The 21070-nt window shown below is 40.8% G+C and overlaps 1 protein-coding gene across 1 annotated transcript in view; it reads right to left on the bottom strand.

Moving 5' to 3' along the window:
* The window catches only part of LEKR1 (leucine, glutamate and lysine rich 1), a 209547-nt gene that overhangs the window by 172241 nt on the left and 16236 nt on the right, over positions 1-21070 (bottom strand). Inside the window, exons 4-6 of the mRNA XM_036243655.1 lie at positions 20320-20414; positions 15766-15957; positions 4854-4943 (exon numbers count right to left, since the gene is read on the bottom strand). Coding sequence (XP_036099548.1) covers positions 4854-4943; positions 15766-15957; positions 20320-20414 — 377 coding nt within the window. The remainder of the gene's footprint in view (positions 1-4853; positions 4944-15765; positions 15958-20319; positions 20415-21070) is intronic.

Raw genomic sequence — 21070 nt, 5'->3', positions numbered from 1 at the left:
ATAGTTAACATTTTTTTTTTAAACTGTTTTTCCTAATGAACTATCTTAGATAACAAATAGTCTCTCCAAGAATTACACAGCTTCCTTCTCCTTCTGTCATTAGGTGTTTTCTTTGTTTGTTTTTGTTTTATTCTGTCATTAAGTTATAAAACCACAATTGCTTAAAAACACAACATACATACCGACACACACATACACATATCATTACTTTTTCAGGATAATAATGTTAACATTTCTATGATCATTTTCTCTTTTTTTTTTTCCTCTTTAACTCAACACAAAATCTGACCCTAGCCACAGTGGCCCAAAATGACCTGGAAAATTAAGTTTATTTTTTCTGGCATGACAATCTGTGCTTGGAAATATAAAACTGTTATTCTGAATAAATTTCAAAGTTTCAAAGTACTAAAATTACTATACTGAAACAGGACAAAATGAGCTGTTACTGCTAGAGAAAGGGGCTGTTATCCCAGAAAGAACAGTGTGCTCTCCAACCCCTGCACCACCACTTCTGCTTCATGAAATAAACAACTCCAGTCTCTTTATTTTACTTTGTGTCCCCTGGTAATAAATATCTTCCCTGAAGCTAAAATTCTATTACAAGTGTTCATTTTGTCACCATTTAGAAAAAGAGAGTTTACTTTTGCAAAATAACTGATTTTTCTACTCACTTGTAGTTGTAATTTCTGTGTATGTCCCCAAGCAAAAACAACAAAAGAAAAGTTTTTCATTGCTTTTTTTCTAAAAAGAGAAAGTCCAAATGTCTCAAAAATAGGTAGACATTCAGGAGGGGAAAAAATATAGAATTATTACTTTGCTGATCTATAAGTGTTTTGATTTTAAACTGTGACAACAAAATCCTAAACACAGAGCTATCCTATCAGTACAAGTACATTCTGCTTTCAGACAGTTGGATGAAAATTCTAGCTGCTGGTTTTCAGAAGCCAGAGTCAGGTATGAGTCAGCTCAATCAAGAAGGAGAACAGATTTAAAGATATGATCTTTAGTACATATATGATCTAAGTACATATAGAAGTAAACTGTAGAGTCTAGAAGCAGACAAAAGGGATGAGTGTGGTCTTGCTGTCCAGCCCATGGGCCTGTTTTACATTCTGTGCCACTTGAGGAGACGGAAGTCTCAGACGTATTTTATGTTCAGTCAGAAATTGTGATAAAAAGCAAAAAAATCTAGGAATGAAATTCAAAAGATGATCTTATTCTCTCTTCCCCAAGATTCCCTAAAAAGATGAGACCAGGGAATAGCTGATTTAACAATTTTAGCCTTCTAGTCAGGTGATGGATTCTCTCATAGCCAATTATCATCAGCACTCTTCTCTATACTTTCCTTTTGTGGCCATCTGCCCACCACCTCTATTTTTTCCTGCAACTTTTCTACTACTACCTATTTTGCTATTAATAGCACAATGTAGTACAGTCGTCCCTCCTCACTTCGCGCTTTGACGTTCGCGGCTTCACTCTACCGCGGTTTTTTCAAATACATTCATTAAAAAGTTGATCGAGACTGTGAAAATGATACAGCACACGCTCGGTTGTCTGGGTCAATTATAAACCCCTATATTACAATTAAAATTAAAATTACTGTATGTATGGACTGTAGGCCTGTGTATTCAAGCACCCCAGGAATCCTTCAATGCAGGTGCAGAGTCTGGAACAGATAAACCATGATAAATGAGGGGCGACTATATAGTCATTTTCATGTCCTTTATCAAGTACCTTTCATGTAAGTTATGAGCCATCCCATTTCTATATCACATAGCAAAAATATGGAGAGAATAAAGAGGAAGGGCTCCCCTCACCTTCTCTTCCCTGATTTCTGCACTAATCTTCCTTTCCTATCGGGGGGCAGGCGATGGGGGGGCCAGCAAGAGCTTCTCTGGAAAGAAGAGTAAGCATAAAAACTAACACAAACAAAGAAACAGAAGAACAAGGGGGATGGGGGGCACTGATCTACGCACCTTATGCCCTTTTCTACCCAATAAAGAAATGGAGAACAGCCCTGGCCAGTTTGGCTCCGTGGTTAGAGCGTTGGCCCACGGACCAGAGAGACCCAGTTCGCTAAGGACATGTACCTCAGTTGCAGTTTGTCCCCGGACCATGTTGGGATTGTGTGGCAGTCAGTCAAGAGACACATCGATGTTGCTCTCTCTCTCTTCCCCTCTCTCTCCTGCTCTATCTGAAGATAAATGCAAAAATGCCCTCTGTTGAGGATAAAAATAAATAAAATAAAGAACAATTTCTAAGCCATTATGGGGGGAAAAAAAGATCTGTTTTCCTCATTTTAATAATCATTATTTTGTTGTTGTTAATCCTCAACAAAGGATAGTTTTCCATTTATTTATTTATTTATTTATTTATTTATTCATTCATTCTAGATAGAATGGGAGGGAGGGAGAGAGAAAGAGAAACATTGATGTGAGAAAGCCACAGCGATTGGTTGCCTCTCACTGGCCTGGGAAGAACCTGCAACCCAGGCACATGCCCTTGACCAAGAATCAAAACCGTGATCCTTTGGTCCACAAGCAGATGCTCTCACCGCTAAGCTAAACTAGCCAGGGGGATAATAAAGTATTATTAAATAATTACAATCCAAAGTATTCCTACCACCATTATAAGCTATATAGGCAAAAGTAGGTTTACAGTTGTGAGAATGCAAAATACAGTTTATTCTTGTATTATTTATTATTGTATTGTTTTCCATACAAACATACTTTTGTCCCACCCTGTATGTATTTAACATGATTCTGTATAGAATGATATATGCAAGTTGACTACATAGACATGCCATACTGCCTGATCACTAGGTAATTGGACAAGTGCATTACAGACAATCTAGATGAATCAAACATAGGTAAGAAGTTATGTAAACCAAATGACTGACTTATTCTTAGACTGTGCTTTAATAGGCTGTAGGGTGCATTTACACATTTTGGTTGATTTATACTCAAGTACCCAGAACAATGTCTGGCACAAATAGGTATTGGGTGAATATCTGTTGTAGAAATGTATCTAACTTAGTTCTGAAAAAGTTCAAAGCTGCACTTTATATTCTAAACATTCAGCAGGACAAAGGGTACAATCAGAATACTTGTCCAGGGCCTTAGACAGCTGCGCTTCTCCTGGACAATCCACTTCTCAGCACTGTATGGACAGCTGCTTGCCATTCCTGCTTTGAGAATATAACTACAGATTTATGAAATGCTTGGTTTTAGCATTTTTAAACAATTTACTTATAAAGGACCTTAAACATGAGAAAAAACATTCTACAATTCATAAAAACCTTGTCAAAATAAATATATTATCTCAGATATTCAAAATATTACGTTGTTAAACATTCTCCAATTAGCCAGCTTTTTCTCACCAGTAAGCTTCTGTTTCCTCGGCCAAGCACACTCTATCACCTATGTGCCTATGGAAATACTTGGCCTTCAAAGGCCAATCCCAGTTCTACCTCCTTCCTAAATCTCCTCCCTTGACTATCCCAATACTTGGGGATTCCCCTCCCTACCTTCTCCTTTCTCAGAGAAGCTACCATCATATATGACATTTAAATCATACACACTGTCTTTTACAGTTATTTTTCCATGTCATTATATATCTTCTTTCTGACAGATGACTAGAATCTGAAGTAAGGGTATTGCTTCTTGCATATGGTTTTGTTTTGTTTCTTTTAATCTCTACTACACAGGGTAGAATATGGAAGAAATTCAGTTGAGGGAGAGAAGAAGGACATTTCATGTCTACTAACATATAAAAGCACCATTTCTCAGATAAGCATAGCATAGCTGAGCTCTCTCTGTGCTTTCTATCTCTTATGCCTAACTCAAAAGGTGAAGCAAATTAAATGCAGTGGTTGAAAAGGTCTTTTCCGGTAATTGGACTTCCCTTCCAGTTCCTGCTAGGTTGCAGTTTACATAAATCTGAAGAACATGCAGTAACAGTAAGCATCAAGTTAAATCAATGGCATGGTTAATGCTAACAGGAAGCCCAAAGCAACATGAACAAAGGATAAAAGCATATCTGAGAGCTGACTGCAAGTTTTAATTAAAAGTAACAGATTGGTGGTTAAGAGTTGACTGTAGATTTGCTGAAAAACCTGAATGATTAATGATGGGTAAGGTCTGAGGTTTTAATTCATATTTTGTCAATCAGTTTCAAAAAGTTTTTTTTTAATTATACTGTTAACAATGTATGCATTGCCAAACTAAATGTGGGAGAAATGCATTTGCCTGAGGACAGATATGAACTAACCGGGGAGGAGAGCACATGGAAATTCTGAAGAATTTAACTAGATTACATGAGTTGATATATGTGAAAGGGCTTAAAACAGTGCCTGAAACTGACATAGACCCTTAGAGAGAAAGAGACTTAAAAATTTAGCATCATAAAAAGCTACAAACTAATTGTAATTTCTGTGGTTTACTAATTATTTGTTTTGCAAATATAGAATAAAGATCACTTAAAATGTTAAATAGACCCATTTATTTATTTATTTTTAGAAAAACTTTTTTTTCCTGTAAAGCAGCTAGAAAAATATCTACATACACTATTGGGACATTCCTGGGGCCCTCTTTTCCCAAGGGCTCCACAAACACCTGGTCAAATACTGTGCTGGAATTGTATATCTGTCTTCTTTCACAAGTCAAACACTCTACACTGAATTGAATTCCACAGTTCTGACCATTAGGATTATTCCCTTCCCCCCTCAATTTATTACAGATGCCCTAACCAAAATAAATACAAAACCTCTGAATTCACTCCCCAAGGTTTTAGAATTATCTAACTGTCAAAATGTTTCTAATGTTATGTCATAATAACACAATATAATATCATACCTTTTGGATTTCTTCGGGTAAGGCATGCATGGGAATGTGACGATCCATAATTTCCCAAGAAAAACTGAGGGAGGTCTGAAGTAAAACAATCTAAAAATATTGATGGCAATAGTCAGAACTGAAATAATGTGAAAATTTTTCAAATTGAGAGAGAGAAATTACTGGGAGTATTTTAAGAGAAATGGTGGTAACTATTTCAACAGATGTTTATTTCATCAACTCAGTGTTAAATGGTACAAGTGGGGTTTTCTGAATCAGTTCTTAGGTCAATAGAACAGGAAAGACCTATAGAGAGAGACTACTGATAGTAGCCACAAAAATTTTCATTCTTTGGAAATTAATAGTACAATTGTAATTTCTGTGGTGGTTTACTACTGTTTTGCAAATACAAAATAAGGATCGTGAAATTTTAAACAGAACCATTTATTTCAGTTTTTTTTTTAAGCTGTTTTTCTGAAAAGCTACTAGAAAAATGTCTAAATATGGTATTTTAGTTCAGCAGACAAGAAAAGCCATTGTGACATGAATGCTGGTTTAAATGATGATGAATAGAAAAAATATTCCATTATCAGATTAAATATGATATGCAGGCCTGGAACAGAAGAGTCATCAAAGTATGAGAAGCCAATTGCCAATTTTACCTATAAATGAACGTTTTTATTGTTTTTATATTGATATTTTACTTTTAATAGATTTTCATTTTATAATAAAACAATTCATTATAAAACTTTATCACTACTTTCATAAAACCACATAGGATTAATGGAGGGGCACTTTGGATTTGTTTTTTGTTTGTTTGTTTGTTTGTTTTTTATCTTTCCCAAATATGGAGAAAGGATAGACAATCCAGTTTCATGAGTGAGAGATGTTTATATATACCCAAGGAGTGAGGGGCAAAAGAGTAAGATGATATAGGCCCAATTCCACAGCAGGAAGAATGCCTAAGGGTCAAAAGTTGTAGACAAGGAACAATCTAGGAGTGGAGTATTAGGGAAGGCTTCCTGAGGTTGCTTGCTTTTGATCAGGGTAGCATTTCTGACAAAGAGAGATAGGGGAGGCATAGTATTCTATCAGAGACACCAGCCCCAGCCTTGTCAAGGTAGCAGGGAAACTATAGGTAACAAAAATTCTTGTACTGGAAGTATTTTTTTTTTTTAATTATGCAACCATTGGTAGAAGAGAGGATTCCAGCCCCATCCTGTTACTACAAAGCCCCTTATTTTAATCAGCTGCTGTTTACAGGAAATAACTAACAATTTGTCTTCCCATATAAATGTAATATGTGTGTGTATGTTTGGTAAACTTAACTGCAGCTAACTATGGGGGTAAAGTTAACTGGCATAGTTAATATAGGCGCACATAATAATCTGATGTTTGGTGGACTGTAACCACGAAGTGACAAAAATTCATTATTCATAGAAGGCTCATTATTCTCATTTCTGCCATTTTACAATGGACTCACCAACAGTAAAATAAGATGGCATCAGCTTAATTAAAATCTATTGGGAGAATTCCTCCTAAATCAACAACTAAATCTCCTTTTAAAATTCCATCCACAAAATAATTTGAGGGTATAAACAAAGCCAGTGGGACAGTTTTTTAGAACCTTCATTGTCTGTAAATCTATTCCAACTTTGTGGTCTTACTCTACCAAGGGAGAAGGATTGGCAGGTTCTAATTAATTATTGAGGAACTTTTTAAAATAAAATATCCTGCCAATCCAGAAAATCTCTCTATAGCAGAAAGAGAGCTATTTTATTATTGAATATGCATTTAATTAGACTGTGAGACACATCACAATCAATCTGCTAATGAGATTAATTAGAGATAGAAAGAAATCTCACTTTTTATACAGCCAGGCAGATACAATTCATTACACACATGTACTCAAGCTAAATGGCAACTTGTCCTCAATACAGCTTGCTATATACACTCTTTTGTTGTTCGCTTTAAATCACCTGGTAATCCAAGTAGCCATCTATGCTAGCTAATTGTGTTCATTCTAAGGAATGCAAGTCTCTATGACAAAGTAGGTGGTTGCTAGAAGACACCCAAGCTAAACTAAAACTCCCAAGGAAATATGGAAATAAGGGTGCTATCTTCCTTGATATTTACATTTTAAAGAAATGGCTTTCAGAAAAACATTCTGGGTCTTAAAAAGCTTTGCATACATATTAAAGGACTAGATAGAGCATTCACAAATAGGAGGTTTCTTAATGGGAGGGGAAGAAAAGTCTCTTTCCCTTTTGGCAACTGGGAAATGTTTTCATTTTAAGTGACCCTTACATTATTTTGGGTATTTTATCAAATGAGTCCCTTTTATTCTTTCACATCACACCCGTGTAGACTGCCCATCGGCAAGAGCTGCGGCGATAACTGGCAGCAGCTACGTAAGTATTTCTGAACCTGCTTTCCCTCTAACAGGGTCACGAAGAAAATGTCAAAAACACAGAAATGTTCTTGATTGTTCACTTCCGATTCCCTTCCGCACACCAGTGTCACGTCGAGCCATTAACTCCCGTTCAGCTTTCAGGCCCTTCCATAAAGAACTATCCCCCTGGCGTAAATCACCCACAAACGAGCAGGTCAGGGTCAGGTGAAGCGGGAGTTCTGTCCTGGGACTTTCCTGAAGCGGCGAGATGTTGCTAATAGAAACCAACTACAAGGCCAGCCAAAACTGCTGGGAGGGTTTGGAAATCTGTCCCTTTCTAACCCCGCTCCCTCGGGACCTGCCGGGGCAGGAAGCAGGGAGGGTGCGGCGGGCCCAGCCGCGCACTGCGGGGAACAGCGGGCTCGCGGGCACCGGGCAGCGGACGCAGAGGAGAGCGGCGGCGAGGCGCGGGGCCCACCCCCTCGCCGGGAGCGCGGCTGGGCTTTCCGGCCCTCTCCCGGGGGCCAGCACGCCTCCGCTCCGGAACTGCGTCCCGGGGACCGGGTCACCCCGCGGCTCAAGGAAGCCATTCGTTGTTTCTCACCTAGCCCTGGGCGCCGCTGGGTGCGAAACGGCTTCCCCGGTCTCCTGGGAGACCGTGCTGAACGTCGGCCTGACGTCAGGGCGCGGTGGCGTCACGGCCCACGCCACTCGCCAACGCGGAAGCGGGCCTGGGCCCCAGGCGCCGAGCGGAAGCCGGCCGCTGGCGACGCGGTCGGGGCGAAGGGTTCATCTGCGTGTTGGGGGGGGCGGGGGGGCGGGGCGGGCTGGAGTCTTGTTAGCGACTGTGGGACGGGGAGCCGCCCCCAGCCCTGCGGCCGGGGGTGGAGGCCTCAGTTCCGCTGCCTCTCAGCCGGCCCTCGGGCCCTGTGGAGCACAGGCAGTGGGCAGTTACTGTTCCTGAGCGGAAAGAGGACAGATGCCTGTGGAAGTCATGGGTGTGAAGGGGAAGCTCTTGCCTCAGTGGTTGCAGTGAAGGCAAGTTATTTGGGAAGATGCTGCTAAAATTATCATCCTACTGCAAGACTAGTCAAGATGAAGGGTGTATCCCCGCGGGCTTGGCTCAGCGGTTAGAGCTTCGCCCACGGACCAATGAGTGTAGGTTCAATTCCGGTCAAGGGCACGAACCTCAGTTGCGGTTCCTCCTGGCCCTGGTCGGACCCGCAGGAGGCAACCAGTCGATGTGGCTCTATCACGTCGACGTCTCTCTCCCTCCCTCCCTCCCACTCTATCTGATAATAAGCAGAGACATGTCCTTGGGTAAAGATTCAAAAGGTTATCTTGAGACCCTTCGTCCACAACTTATTTCTAGAAGACTGCCCACCCATACACGTGACTGGCTTGCTTTCCTTCCTAAAGCAAGTCTTTATTGATAGCCCACTGTGCGACAAGCACTGCGGACCAGGATGGGTTGCCCTCAGTGACTGACTAGCCCCTGCAGGAGCTGCCGCTGATAGGATTTGCAGGTGACTCATTCGCAGTCCAGAACTGTCCGTTTTGAAAATGATTATGAAGTCCAAAATGCAGCTCTTCCAAGAAGCAGTATTATCCACTCCTTACTAACAGGGAAAGAGACTTGTTACTACTGAATGAAGTGAGGGTGAATAAATACAAAGAAAATTAATTAAAGCATTGATTTAGAGAAGTGATCAAATGATGCGGAACATTGCTGAAACAGTAGCCAGACTGCTGATTGATAGCTAGTATTAATGAAAATGACAGCATGAAGTACTGAAGCATTGTTCCTCAAAGCCCTAGAGTCTTGGAAATAGATGTTTCCTGTACACTTTAAGCTGATATTTTTGCCCCAATGCCTACCAGCAACTTTCTGTTTATACCCTCTCAAAGAGAGCATCTTTCTTCATCTGGAAAAGAAAAGCATAATTAGAGGACTGAACAAATGATTAAGGAAGGCAGATGACAGCCAATGAAGTGGTTAAGTACAGAGTGCTTATTCATTCTGTGGTTTAATTTCATCTGTGCTTATTCATCTCTACAGTGGCCTTGAGACCAATTTTCCTTCCACTGTAAATGTCCCTTGGACCTGCGCTATCCAATAAGATACACACGTCATTATTTAGTTAAAATGAAGTAAAATAATAACTTACATTCCTTTTTGCACTGTCCTCATTTCAAATGCTCGGTAATTACAAGTTGCTACTGAGCAAGACAGCACATATAGAGAACGTTTCATCATCAAAGTTCTGTTGAACGGTGGTAACCACTATAAGAATTTGAAGGATAGAGAGAGTTGATAAATTGTGAAGAATAGCCTTTGTTAAAGAGTAGCAGTTAAAAGTGTTATTTCTGAAGACCACAGCACAGATGGAGAGTTGTGACAGGGTTACAGAATAGGTTTATTAAAAAAAAAAAAAAAAATTAATCCAGTAAGCCTCTCCCCAGGATTGGTGTGTGTTTTTCTTGACTCTGGGTGGGTGTCAATTTCTCCCTCTATCTCTAGGTTTCTTTCCTTGCCCTTTTTCTCTTTTCATGTTTTTCTCACCACATTATTGGCCATACTGACTGAAGTAGAATCTAAACTATTCCCATCATTGGACATATTGACTCAAGTTCTGTTTTATCCTGTTCTTAAATGTCAAATAAACCGTTTCACTTTTTACTGTGACCTTTAAAAATAATCCAGTGATAACCAAATTACATTCCTTTTAACCTCTCCTGTGACCCTTTATTATTATTTTTCCCCTGTGGGTCAATGACCCTTGGGGAAAAAATGCCCCTAGTTTTGGAAACCGAGTCTCTGTACAGTGACTAAACTTGGGCTTTTCACATGGTCTACAGACCTTTGTGTTGTAGTATTAATGTTATGAGAATACAGTGTCTGTACTTCTGTTTCTGTTATTTTACCTAAGATATTTATCCTGCAGGGCATTGTCATTCATCCCATTCATTTTGGTTAGTAGACTGCCCCTTCCTCTCCTCTTCCTCTTCCCTGATGAAAAGCAGGTGGGCAAATAGATACTTTGTTTGCAGGTCTGATAAAAATACTAGGAAGTCTATCCAAAAATGCTAATTTCAAAATGAGCTCAGAATTGTACAAGGAAAGCACAGCAAAACTACAGTTAGCCCAATTTTATTTTTATCCTGTGAACCAGAACACAGTACCGTGCTATCCCTTCAAAAGTTTGAATAAAATGGTTGCAAACAGGCCTCCCAGGTTGGCAACCACAGCTTTCATTTCTAGTTCTAGTTTCCATCCACTGCCAAGTACAGAATTTTTTTTTTAACTAACATTTAGTCTGGCTGGTGTGGCTCAGTGGTTGGGCATCAATCCATGTACCAAGGGGTCGCTGGTTGGATTTCCAGTCAGAGCACATGCAGGAGGTGGCCAATTGATATTTCTCTCTTTCACCTTCTACCTTCCTTTATCTCTAAAATCAATAAAGAAAAAATATTAAAACAAAATAAAAACTAACATTTATTAGGCTCTCTTTATCTGTCAGGTACTTCACACGTCTTACTTATTAATACTCCCAAACATAATTCAGTCAGATTCTTCTTACTGTCTATTTTCACCCAAAAGATGGAAGTGGCCAAAGTCATGGCCCAACCCATGGGCGCTGAAGTGTACTTAGACTGAATGTGAGTGTAAGCAGAAGCACATGGGCCTCATGTATTGTATTGATGGACTCTGCCAGCCAGCCAGTACCCACAGGGCATCAGTGTACGTACTGTGGATTAGTAACATATGCGAATACCCATACTGTATTTAATTCTGGAAACTTAACTTTGTCTTAGACTTACCTTCTTCATAACTTTTCAGACACAGCTTCCAGTTTAAAAAAAAAAGTTCAGCTCCAAGTGACCACTGCTTTGTTGTCCTTACCCCAATACATGTTTTTCCCACCAAGATATAGATTGGATTTTCTTTCCTAATACTGTTGGTTGTTTTGGGTTTTTTTAACTGCTAATCAACATTTAAAGTTTTAGACTCCTTCATAAAGCTACTTTATTTTGAAATCCAAATAACTGGCCTGTATGGGCTTTCGTCACAAAATACTATTAGTAGGTTTATGCTCTTTACATTTTTTAATCCATCATGTGCGCAGTATGAACTTGAGTACCTAATAAAATGAAGGTCACAGTGTTTAAAAAGCATCTCTCTCTGGTTCAAATGTTTTGCTATCTATGCAGGAATAAGTTGTGTGCTGAATTCATTTTAACCCTAAAAATATGATTATTAAACAAAATTTCCAGAGATAAGTCAGGCCTTTAAGTGAAAAACATCTACTCTCAAATATTAAAAGTAAGTCAAACACTACAGTGAAACCTTTTGATTGTGGCCTGTTCACTACTGATAAGACTTTTCCCTAAAATTTTACTATGTGCCAAATACAGTTTAATATTCACTACATAAATATATTTTATTTTTATTGACATATAACATATTTGTTTTAGATGTACAATATAATGATTCAATATTTGTCTATATTGTGAAATAATCACCACAGTAGGTCTAGTTAACATCCATCACCACAGTTAAAGTTTTTTTCTAGTGATGGGCGCTCTGTAAGATATACTCTATTAGCCACTTTCAAATATACAACACAGTATTATTAACTATAGTTATTAAGCTGTACTTTATAACCCCAGGACTTGTTTTCATGAATATATTTAAAAACAAAAAGAATAACATTCTAATGGCACTGACTTAAAGCTCTTGTAATGAATTTGATGCTCAAAAATATGGCACTGATAGTTCTTTAAACTCTTAGCATCCAATAACTAGCCTTAATAAATGTTAATGAATCCAAAGACGGAAAACTGATAACTTCCTTATGAATTTAAAAAACAACTTTTGTAGAATTTTCTAGTTAATGAAATTATTGCTTAATCCTGAGATTTCCATAGGATTCTAATGAAGCATCTAAGAGTCTAACACATTTGTTTCGATAAATGATTGGCAGAAGTGATTCCATTCTACCTTGATACAGATTAAGTTCATGTTCTATATGTTTAATTTTCAGTAGCTATGGAATTTATAGCAATCAAACTATAGCAATTGCCCTGTCATTTTGTTGTATCTCTATTAATAAAATGTTTTAATGACCATGAACAAGGAGTTATGAATCATCTTAAACCTATTTTCTTACAAACTATTGATAATAAATATCAAACATTATTATCAGCTCTGTCAAATATAGAATAGTAAAGTAAATATAGCTCTGGTTTGAAAGGGTGCAGAGCAATTAACACTCTTAAACATTCATTTTAGGGTCAAAAATGAACACACTATTATGTTCTAAACACCCTGAAATGTTCAAAACTATTGTACACCTGATCCTTCTTCCTTTTTTTAAAGAATCCAGACCTTTTCACTCCCCCTCTACCCCATAAACACATGTAAATTAGCCCAACTCCAGGAATGAACTCAGATTATGTCAATTCTGTAAATTTCTTGCCCATTATCAGTGTTTTAAATGGAATGGGCCTATGACCCAATTCTGACCAAACCAGTTCTAAAAGAAAGTTGCTGGAAGCTTCTGGAAAAGTTCTTTCTTATTAGCACACATATTTAGTGTTAATCACAGTCTTTGTTTATAATATTTAAAAATAGGCCCTGGCCATTTTGCTCAGCCGTTAGAGTATTGGCCTGTGGATCAGAGAGTCCCAGGTTGGGTTCAGCCAAGAGCAAGTACCTTGGTTGCAGTTTGTCCCCGCCTCGGTTGGGGTCATGTGGGTGGCAACCACTCGATGTGTCTCTCTCACATGATGTTTCTCTCTGTCTTTCTTCCCCCATCTCTCCCCTCACTCTATCTGAAGATAAATGCAAAAAAAAAAAAAAAAATGTCCTCAAGTGAGGATAAAAAAAAATTGGAAATACCGAAATGTGAAATAAACTGATTTATCAATCAACCAGATTGTACAGCTAATAAAAATTATGACTTAAGTCCTTTGGTGATAAATGTCCCAAATAGATTTTTCTGTGAAAAGAATAAGCTAAAAATAACATTATACTTTTTTTAAGTGTACTCCAAATAGCACTCTAAATATACATTCTGTTGATTGTGTCTATCAACGTCTATTTTATTAGGATCCCAGGGTACCTCACAGAATCCACAGAAATGCTGAATAACCAAGCTTCAAGAAAGCAGAAAACTGGACTGCTTTGAGAACTTCACATATGAATCCTGGAACTCTAAAACATCAGAGTCTCAACTTAATGAAAGTTGGTCCCATTCTTTTACAGTCTCTGCACATGGCAGATCAGTGGTGGTTGACAGTCCAGTTTTGCCACCAAGAGGTAGAGAGGCGGCTTCTGTTCCCAACCTACAGTTAGAAAAATGTCAGGAAATGACTGGTACATCTTGGGTTATACATAAACCCCCTTGACCAAATCCTGGAAGCCAGAAGGAAGTCAGGTACGTGCCTCCTGGCCTGTTGTGGGGACCAGGAAGGCAAGGCCTTTTCTAATTACATGTCTATAAAAATAGGGGCAGAATCTGAAGAAGAGGAACAGTTCTGTCCCAGAAGAAAAGAGTACCAGGCAGGCAAATATTCCTACATACACTTGAGTGAGAATCAGTTAACTATGAAAACATTTTACAATTCAAGTGAATGTCGCTTTCTCTTTCCACATAAACTGAGAGGTGAGCATGTGTATTTATAGTTTACAGTAGGTATCCTAACCCCAGAGAATCCCCTTCTTCAATAATGGTGTGTTACTTGTGTAATAAAGTGTGTGTGTGTGTGTGTAAGTAGGTATCATAGGCTTATGGGTACTAATAGGGAAATAAGAGCATAGATCCACCAAATCGAAGTTAAAATAAACAGTAAATAAGCTAGTGTGGAATTTTGCAAGTTTCAGTTGAGTGGAGTGGTTTTGTATTAATCTTGGTGTTATGTTTTTCTTGCCCTCCAAACTTGATTTATCTACAAATCTACAAACATTTTAATTATATAAATAGATATCTCAGCAAAGAACACTTTTGGCTCCTGGGATCTTGTGAAGGAACATAGATTCTGGCATCTTATACATAACATTTGTAAGTCTTTCTTTCTTTCTTTCTTTCTTTCTTTCTTTCTTTCTTTCTTTCTTTCTTTCTTTCTTCTCTCTCTCTCTCTCTCTCCTCCCCCCTCCCCCTCCCTCCCTCCCTCTCTCTCTCTGTTAATGCCCTTTGGACTCTTGAGTTGCCATATAAGAGAGGTCTCTCCAGTTATCGTGCCAGAGAAATGAGGCACCTCTGATTTTAAAATAAAACATACTGGAAAAGTACACTTCTAGGAGGAATAACAGCATGCACAGAACCATGGCTGTTATTAATATTTGTGCAGAGTGGACAAAACCTGCGTGCCCCAAAGCCGGCGGTCTCTGCTCGGATTCCTTTCTGTGTGAGCATGTCACCCCAACCGCACCTGTGCGCCAGGCCTTCGTTTAAAGCTTGCCTTGGAAAGTTGCCCTGGCATGATTGCTTATTGATAGAGCAGCTCTGCTTCCCAGTACGTTTCATACATCCTGTCTGAGCCGGTTTTATTGCCGAATGTTACCCACGTTCTGATAACAAGGAGACGCTGTGTCCTCCCGGGTGAACTCACTCCCCGTCCCAGAAATATAGCGTGACTCCCCTCCCCGCCGGAGCTGTAAAAGTGGAAACGAGCGCCGCCCTCCAGCACCTGCGCCTCCCGCCCCGCGGCGCCCCGGCCGGAGAGGGCTGCGCCGGGCACGAAGTGCGTGCGGCCGCCCGGCAGGCAGGTCACGCAACCCCGGGGACCCCGCCCCGCCGCCTGCTCTCGCCGCTTCCGCGCTCGCTGGGGCTGACTGGCGGCTCGGAAGCCGCCTCGCGTGCCGACCCGGCCGCCTAATCCGGCCAGGAATCCCTAATTCCGCCCAGCCCCCGGCGCGCCGTGTCCTCCGCCAACTTCAGCCCGAGCGGGTGATGCCCTCGACTTAATACCGGAAAGTTTCCACCTTCGCTACTGTAAAGCAAACACCTCCGGCGGCAGAACGGGGGAGGAGGGGCACGCGGGCGAGGAATCGGTCTCGCCCCGCGGACCACTCAGCTCCCTGAGCGGCCCCGGCGCCTGCCGTGCCTGTCGCTCCGTCGGGGGGTCGCCGGCTGGGCGACCACAGTAGCGTGACAGCCTCGCGCCCTGCCCTTCGGCGTAGAAGAGGGCGCGGGCGGCCCGCCCCGGGCAGGACACCCGGGAAGAGACCCCCCACCGCGCCCGGCTGCCGGGAACCAGTGCGCCAAGCTGCGTTGCCAGGCAACTGACCCCAGCGACCTGGCGCCTTCTCCCGAACTGGGGTGGGGTGGCAGCTGTGCGTCAGGGGGCGGCGAGGGCAGGGCCCGCTGGGGCTTCACAGAGTGAAGGCCGAGGCTTGGGAGGGCAGATTCGTGTTTGCCGTGCGGGGCACTATCAGACGGCCGAGAACGCGGCGTGAGCGCCAGCAGAACCGGTCCCCACGGCGGGCGGGCGGCACGCAGGCTCGGGGCGGGCCGCCGGCTGCCCGGCGCCTCTCACGCTACGCCGCGTGCAGCGGAGGAAGCGCATGTCGTGACGACCGGCGATGAGATCAGTTTGAATTACCACAGCGTCGGGCTGGGAAGTGCCGCCTGTCACGCAGCCGCCGCCTGGGCCGGGCGCCGGCGAATCAGCTCCTTCGCGGCGGCGGCCGCGGGGAGCGGCAGAACTGTTCCCAGGGGGCGGCGAGGGCTGGGGCGCCGGAGGGAAAAGTACAAAATGCTCCTTGCACAGTTAGGGGGTGGATGCTATGAGCAAACCGGCCTGCGAGACGCACGCTGAAAATTACGTCCGTGGATCAGTGTCTTGCACGGTGCCCGGTAGCAGGTCACTGTCTAAAAACCACTGCAACTTGGAACTCGGGGCATTAAAATGTGCCTTTAGCTTGCTCATATTACCTTGTTGAACAGGCAGTGCACACAGCTTGCATATACGTGCATGTAATTGAATTTATACAGTCAAGTCTGGAGGCACGGTTTGGCAAGAGGAATAACTGTGAATTCAGTAAGAGAGTCAGGGTACAAACAGTAAGTTTACTGAAAAGGACAAATGAACTGAAAAAAAAATCAGACCATGACACGAGGAAGCCATTACATTCATCTTTTCATGGTCTTGAACATCTTGTACGAACTCAGCTATAATACACGGCGGAAACCTCTAATTAGACACAGAAAATGCAAGTATTTAGCTGTACCAGGCAAACATTGAAAAAATAAGCCTTATGTTATAGACATGTGATTAACATCCATAAGAGAGAAGTATATGTTTAATTTTTTTGTTATTTCAGTCACTTCCTTAGTATACATGTGACTCACTGGTGCGTATGTCAGTATGAAACAATTAGGGTTGATCATTATGTGCAGAAAAATCTCTGCTCTGAATTCTAAATAATTATGAGAATTTTTTTAAACAATTTTTAATAATTTTTTCTCTTTATTGATTTTGAGAGAGAGAGAGAGATAGAAACATGGATGAGAGGGAACATGGATTGGCTGCCTCCTGCAGGCTCCCCACTGGGGATTTGGCCCACAACCTGGGCATGTGCCCTGACCAGGAATAGAACCAGTGACCTCTTGATGTAGGGGTTGACACTCAACCAATGAGCCACACCTGCCGGGCTATGAGAATTTTTTTTACAGATTGTAATGTTTATTTGATGTGAGGAGTTCAGTAAGGAGCTAGAGACAGCCTAAGTGCCTAGCCAACTGCATCTAATGAATATTTTGAATGAAAGGAGGAATGAGTGAATGTGTAGGCAGTACCCTCTGATGGATTAGAGCTGTGAACTAAAGTGTCATGAGTAATGCCAACCCTACTACTGACTCATGTGTGATCCTGGTATAATAGAATAATGCTTACAGCATACCTACTTCACCAGAGGTGTGGGGAGGACTGTTCCTTACTCACCAAAGGTGCTTTGAGATCTTTGGAGAAAGATGATATATTCATTTATTATCAATAATACACCAGTGTTATGACAACCATATATAAAATTGCAAAAGTATAAAATAGTGTTTAAATACAACTGTGCCACCAAATTTTTTTGTTTGTAGTCTCTCAAGTACTGAAATACAGCATGGGAGGCTGCATCCTTCCACAAAATGTTTGGCTTATTGACATTTCATTGTCAGTAGACAAGTAGTTCATGATTTGCAACGGAAGTTTGTAAAAAATCAGTATTTGAGTAGTGTGGTGATGGTATTTTATGAGAGCTGAGACCTCTGGCCTATGAAATGCCAAGGAGAAAACTAATTTATGATGAATTACTGATTTGATCTGTGGAATCTTGAAGGGGAGGGACCTTGGTGTAATTTCCTATTGCTCAATGACTGAAAGTTTAGGATTAGAGATTTACTCAATCAACATTTTAAGCGACCTACTGTGTGTCAGGCGTTGTTCTGTGTTTGGTAAACAGACAAAACTGACTTAATATTTAAATATTTCTGGTCTCTATTTAAATACAGATCACCTTAGGAATAGTGATACTTTACGTACATCTTTGGTTCCTGTCTTTCCAAGAAAGCCCTTGAGAGGGAAAGAAAAAATCACCAGAATGATAAGTGATTTTAACTTGAATCAGAAGGCAGATGCCAACCTTAATCAGTCTCTTCTTTTTAGAAAATAATAAGAAAACTATACAATAATACTATCTGGCCCTGGTCAGTTTGGCTCAGTGGTTAGAGTGTTGGCCTGTGGACCAGAGAGTCCCGGGTTTGGTTCCTGCTAAGGGCACGTACCTCAGTTGCAGTTTGTCCCCAGCCCTGGTTGGGGTTGTGTGGGTGGCAACCAGTTGATGTGTCTCTCTCACATGGATGTTTCTCCCTCTCTTCCTGCCTCTGTCCCTCCCGCTCTATCTGAGGATACATGCAAAAATGCCCTCGGGTGAGGATACAAAAAAAAAAAAAAATACTGTTTTGCATCATTCGCCATATCAAAGTTGCTCTCATCTTTCTTAATGTCCTCTGCCATCATTTTAAGGCTATGTGTGCCTTTTTTTTTAAATCATGGCTCCATACACTTATGCAGTTTGTTGACTGTATGATGGTGCCCTGCAGAGGAGTTGGGTAGGCATTGAACTCCAGCCCCTAGCTTCACATACTAAGTCATGTATTTTACATATAGTTTAGGAAGAGATGTCTTTTTCTAATTCGAACAAAATATCACAGGGTTTCAGTGGCTCTCTTTGTTCTTCAGAGTTTGCAGGCAACTAGCTCCCACTGACCCTTGAGATGTCTTTTCCTGTTGCTTTGTTATGAGTAGTAAGACAGGGAACATTGGGGGATGGGGAAGAAGTGAACCAATCCCTATCAGTTTCTAAGATGTCCAATTAATATCTAGACAAATGAAGGCTAGCCAAGACATTATGCCATATTAAATGTTCTGCAGCAAGCATTTAATTAAAAAATACCATAGGAACAGAAGTACTGATAGAGCAACGACCTGCCTTTTTGCTTTTAGCAAACTTGGAAGAACTGTCTACTCACAACAAGTTGCCACAGTATTGCATTGCAACTAGAGAACATGGTAAGTCAGAAAGTATGGCTCAACCCTTTGGCCAAGCTCATTTGTATTCTTTGATATAGGGTATTATATATGTCCTGCTGAACCCTGGGGATGGGGGCCTTGGATAGTAAAGCATTTTCCTTTTCCTGTTGCCAACTTCCCTGTGTTCTGTTAACATTATGTCATGTTGCAAACAGTGACAGAGACTGCAATATCAGGATGTAGTGACCTGATTAGTCCAAACTCCTGCAGGGGAGGTGTGTAATAGATGAGCCCCAACAGGACCTGAAGAACCATGTGGTTTTGAAATCCTAGGTGGATGGGCCACGCCCTATATACACCTTAAATCTACTGGTGCTTTGAAGGTATAATTATTGCTCAACAACTCCCAAGACAGAGTTAATTAGATCTTTGTATGATTTGATTATAATAAAATGAGAGTTTAAATGTAACATTAAAATGTGTGCATAATATAAATATATTTTTAAAACTTGAAATTAATATATAAGAGCATAAAAATGATGCAACTGCCTTAACACTTTTTAAAATATAGTCTCTTTCTAACAATAGTTAAGCAGTTAGTTTTGTAGCTTAATTTATAAGCCTAAAGCAAATGAAACATGAAGGGATATGATTACTCTGCACTATACAATTTATTATTTCACTTATTAAGTAAAGATTCCTGTGGTATTTTTTTTTTTTTTTGTACAGATAGAGTGGGAGGGAGAGAGAGGAAGGGAGAGAGAGAGAGAAACATCGACGTGAAGGGACACATCGAGTGGCTGCCACCCGCACGACCAACCAGGGCCGGGGACAAACTGCAACCAAGGTACTCGCCCTTAGCGGGAACCGAACCCGGGTCTCTCTGGACCGCAGGCCGACGCTCTAACCGCTGAGCCAAACTGGCCAGGGCTCCTATGGTATTTCTTAATTAATTATTACTTACAAAAGCCTTTAGAGAGCATTGCTTTGTATTGTATGTAGTTTCAAGGTGAGGAGACAAAGAAATTAAGTAAAATATTCCATAAACCCTATACCTATCAAAGATAAGAATTAAAGCAATTGTGGAACTTTAGACATAGAAGACACTTGGTAAATGTAGTATATTACTATAAACTGAAAAACACAGTTTCCTACCTAGAGATGATGAATGCAGCATGCAATAGATGGTTTCCTGTTTGAGGACAGAACTGCTGCTTGCTGTTATTTGCCTTGCCAGTACCACCCAATATATGACGATGGTTGAATGAATCAATTAGTAAATGAGTATGAGAGAAAACCCATAAGAACTAACCTCTAACTGCTCCACTCTAATCCATAGGCCCTCCCAGTTTCTCTCTTGCTAAATGCCTTCCTAGATTATTGATGCCTTGCATGAGCAATCAGGAAAAAGGAAGTGATCCAGATGGGAGGCTAGCTGTGGTCAGATGCCTCTGAAATGAAAAAAGTATTTGCAGATGTCTCAACAAGTGGAAGGGTCGGGCTGAGTCTATACTACAGGAAACAACTTCCACACCTTGGGGCTACTACAATAAAGGTATCATCACTCACCAGCATCGTATTCTGCTGGAAATTTGAAAAGGCTTTCAGGGTTGGAATGCTGCATGAATCCAGACTTGCCCCAGGAATGCCACAAGTGATCAGAACTAAGTATAGAAATTAATGTGATTTGTAAAAATAGCAATAAGGATCATGGTTATCTGAGAATCGAATCCTTTAATCACCTTAGACAGACCTAATGAAACTAGAAGAAACCATCATTGATTTTGAGAGTCTCCTTCTAAATTAGTTGGCCTTTGGCTTTTGGAGAGCAAAGTTCAAATTCCAGTTCCTGTCTGACAGGAAAATAAGTCAGACACAGAGTAGACAGATAGTCTTTTAGACTCCAAACTGAAACAGCAGGCCACAAAGGAGATCTGAGTCTTGAGGAACCTTTGTTTTTAGAGTTGCTGAAATCATTCAGCTAATGTGGGTATTTTTCACTGTGCCTTTTGAGGCTGTTCATTTCAGATTTAGGATATTTGCCTTTGTTGGCAAATCTGTTCAAAAGTAAATAAAGAATTGTATATTTTCTAATGAAAAAATTCAATTCTGTATTTTGTGCATGCCCTCTTCTGACGCATGAAAATATTTCTAGCTTCATAGCAGAAGATGGTGCATCTGGTTATAAGCACCAATCACTCAATAAGATAATAATAAGATACAAAGGCACCTTTATAAAGTGCTCAGAACTAAGCTCAGCTATTTACTAGTTCTGTCTCCTGGTCATACTAGCACCTAAGCCTACTTTCTCATTCTAATG

Source organism: Molossus molossus, unplaced genomic scaffold (genome assembly GCF_014108415.1).
Source record: "Molossus molossus isolate mMolMol1 unplaced genomic scaffold, mMolMol1.p scaffold_m16_p_5, whole genome shotgun sequence".
NCBI classification, from domain to species: Eukaryota; Metazoa; Chordata; class Mammalia; order Chiroptera; family Molossidae; genus Molossus; species Molossus molossus.
Note: the sequence above shows the minus strand (reverse complement) of the source record. Positions and strands in the feature narration are given on the sequence as shown.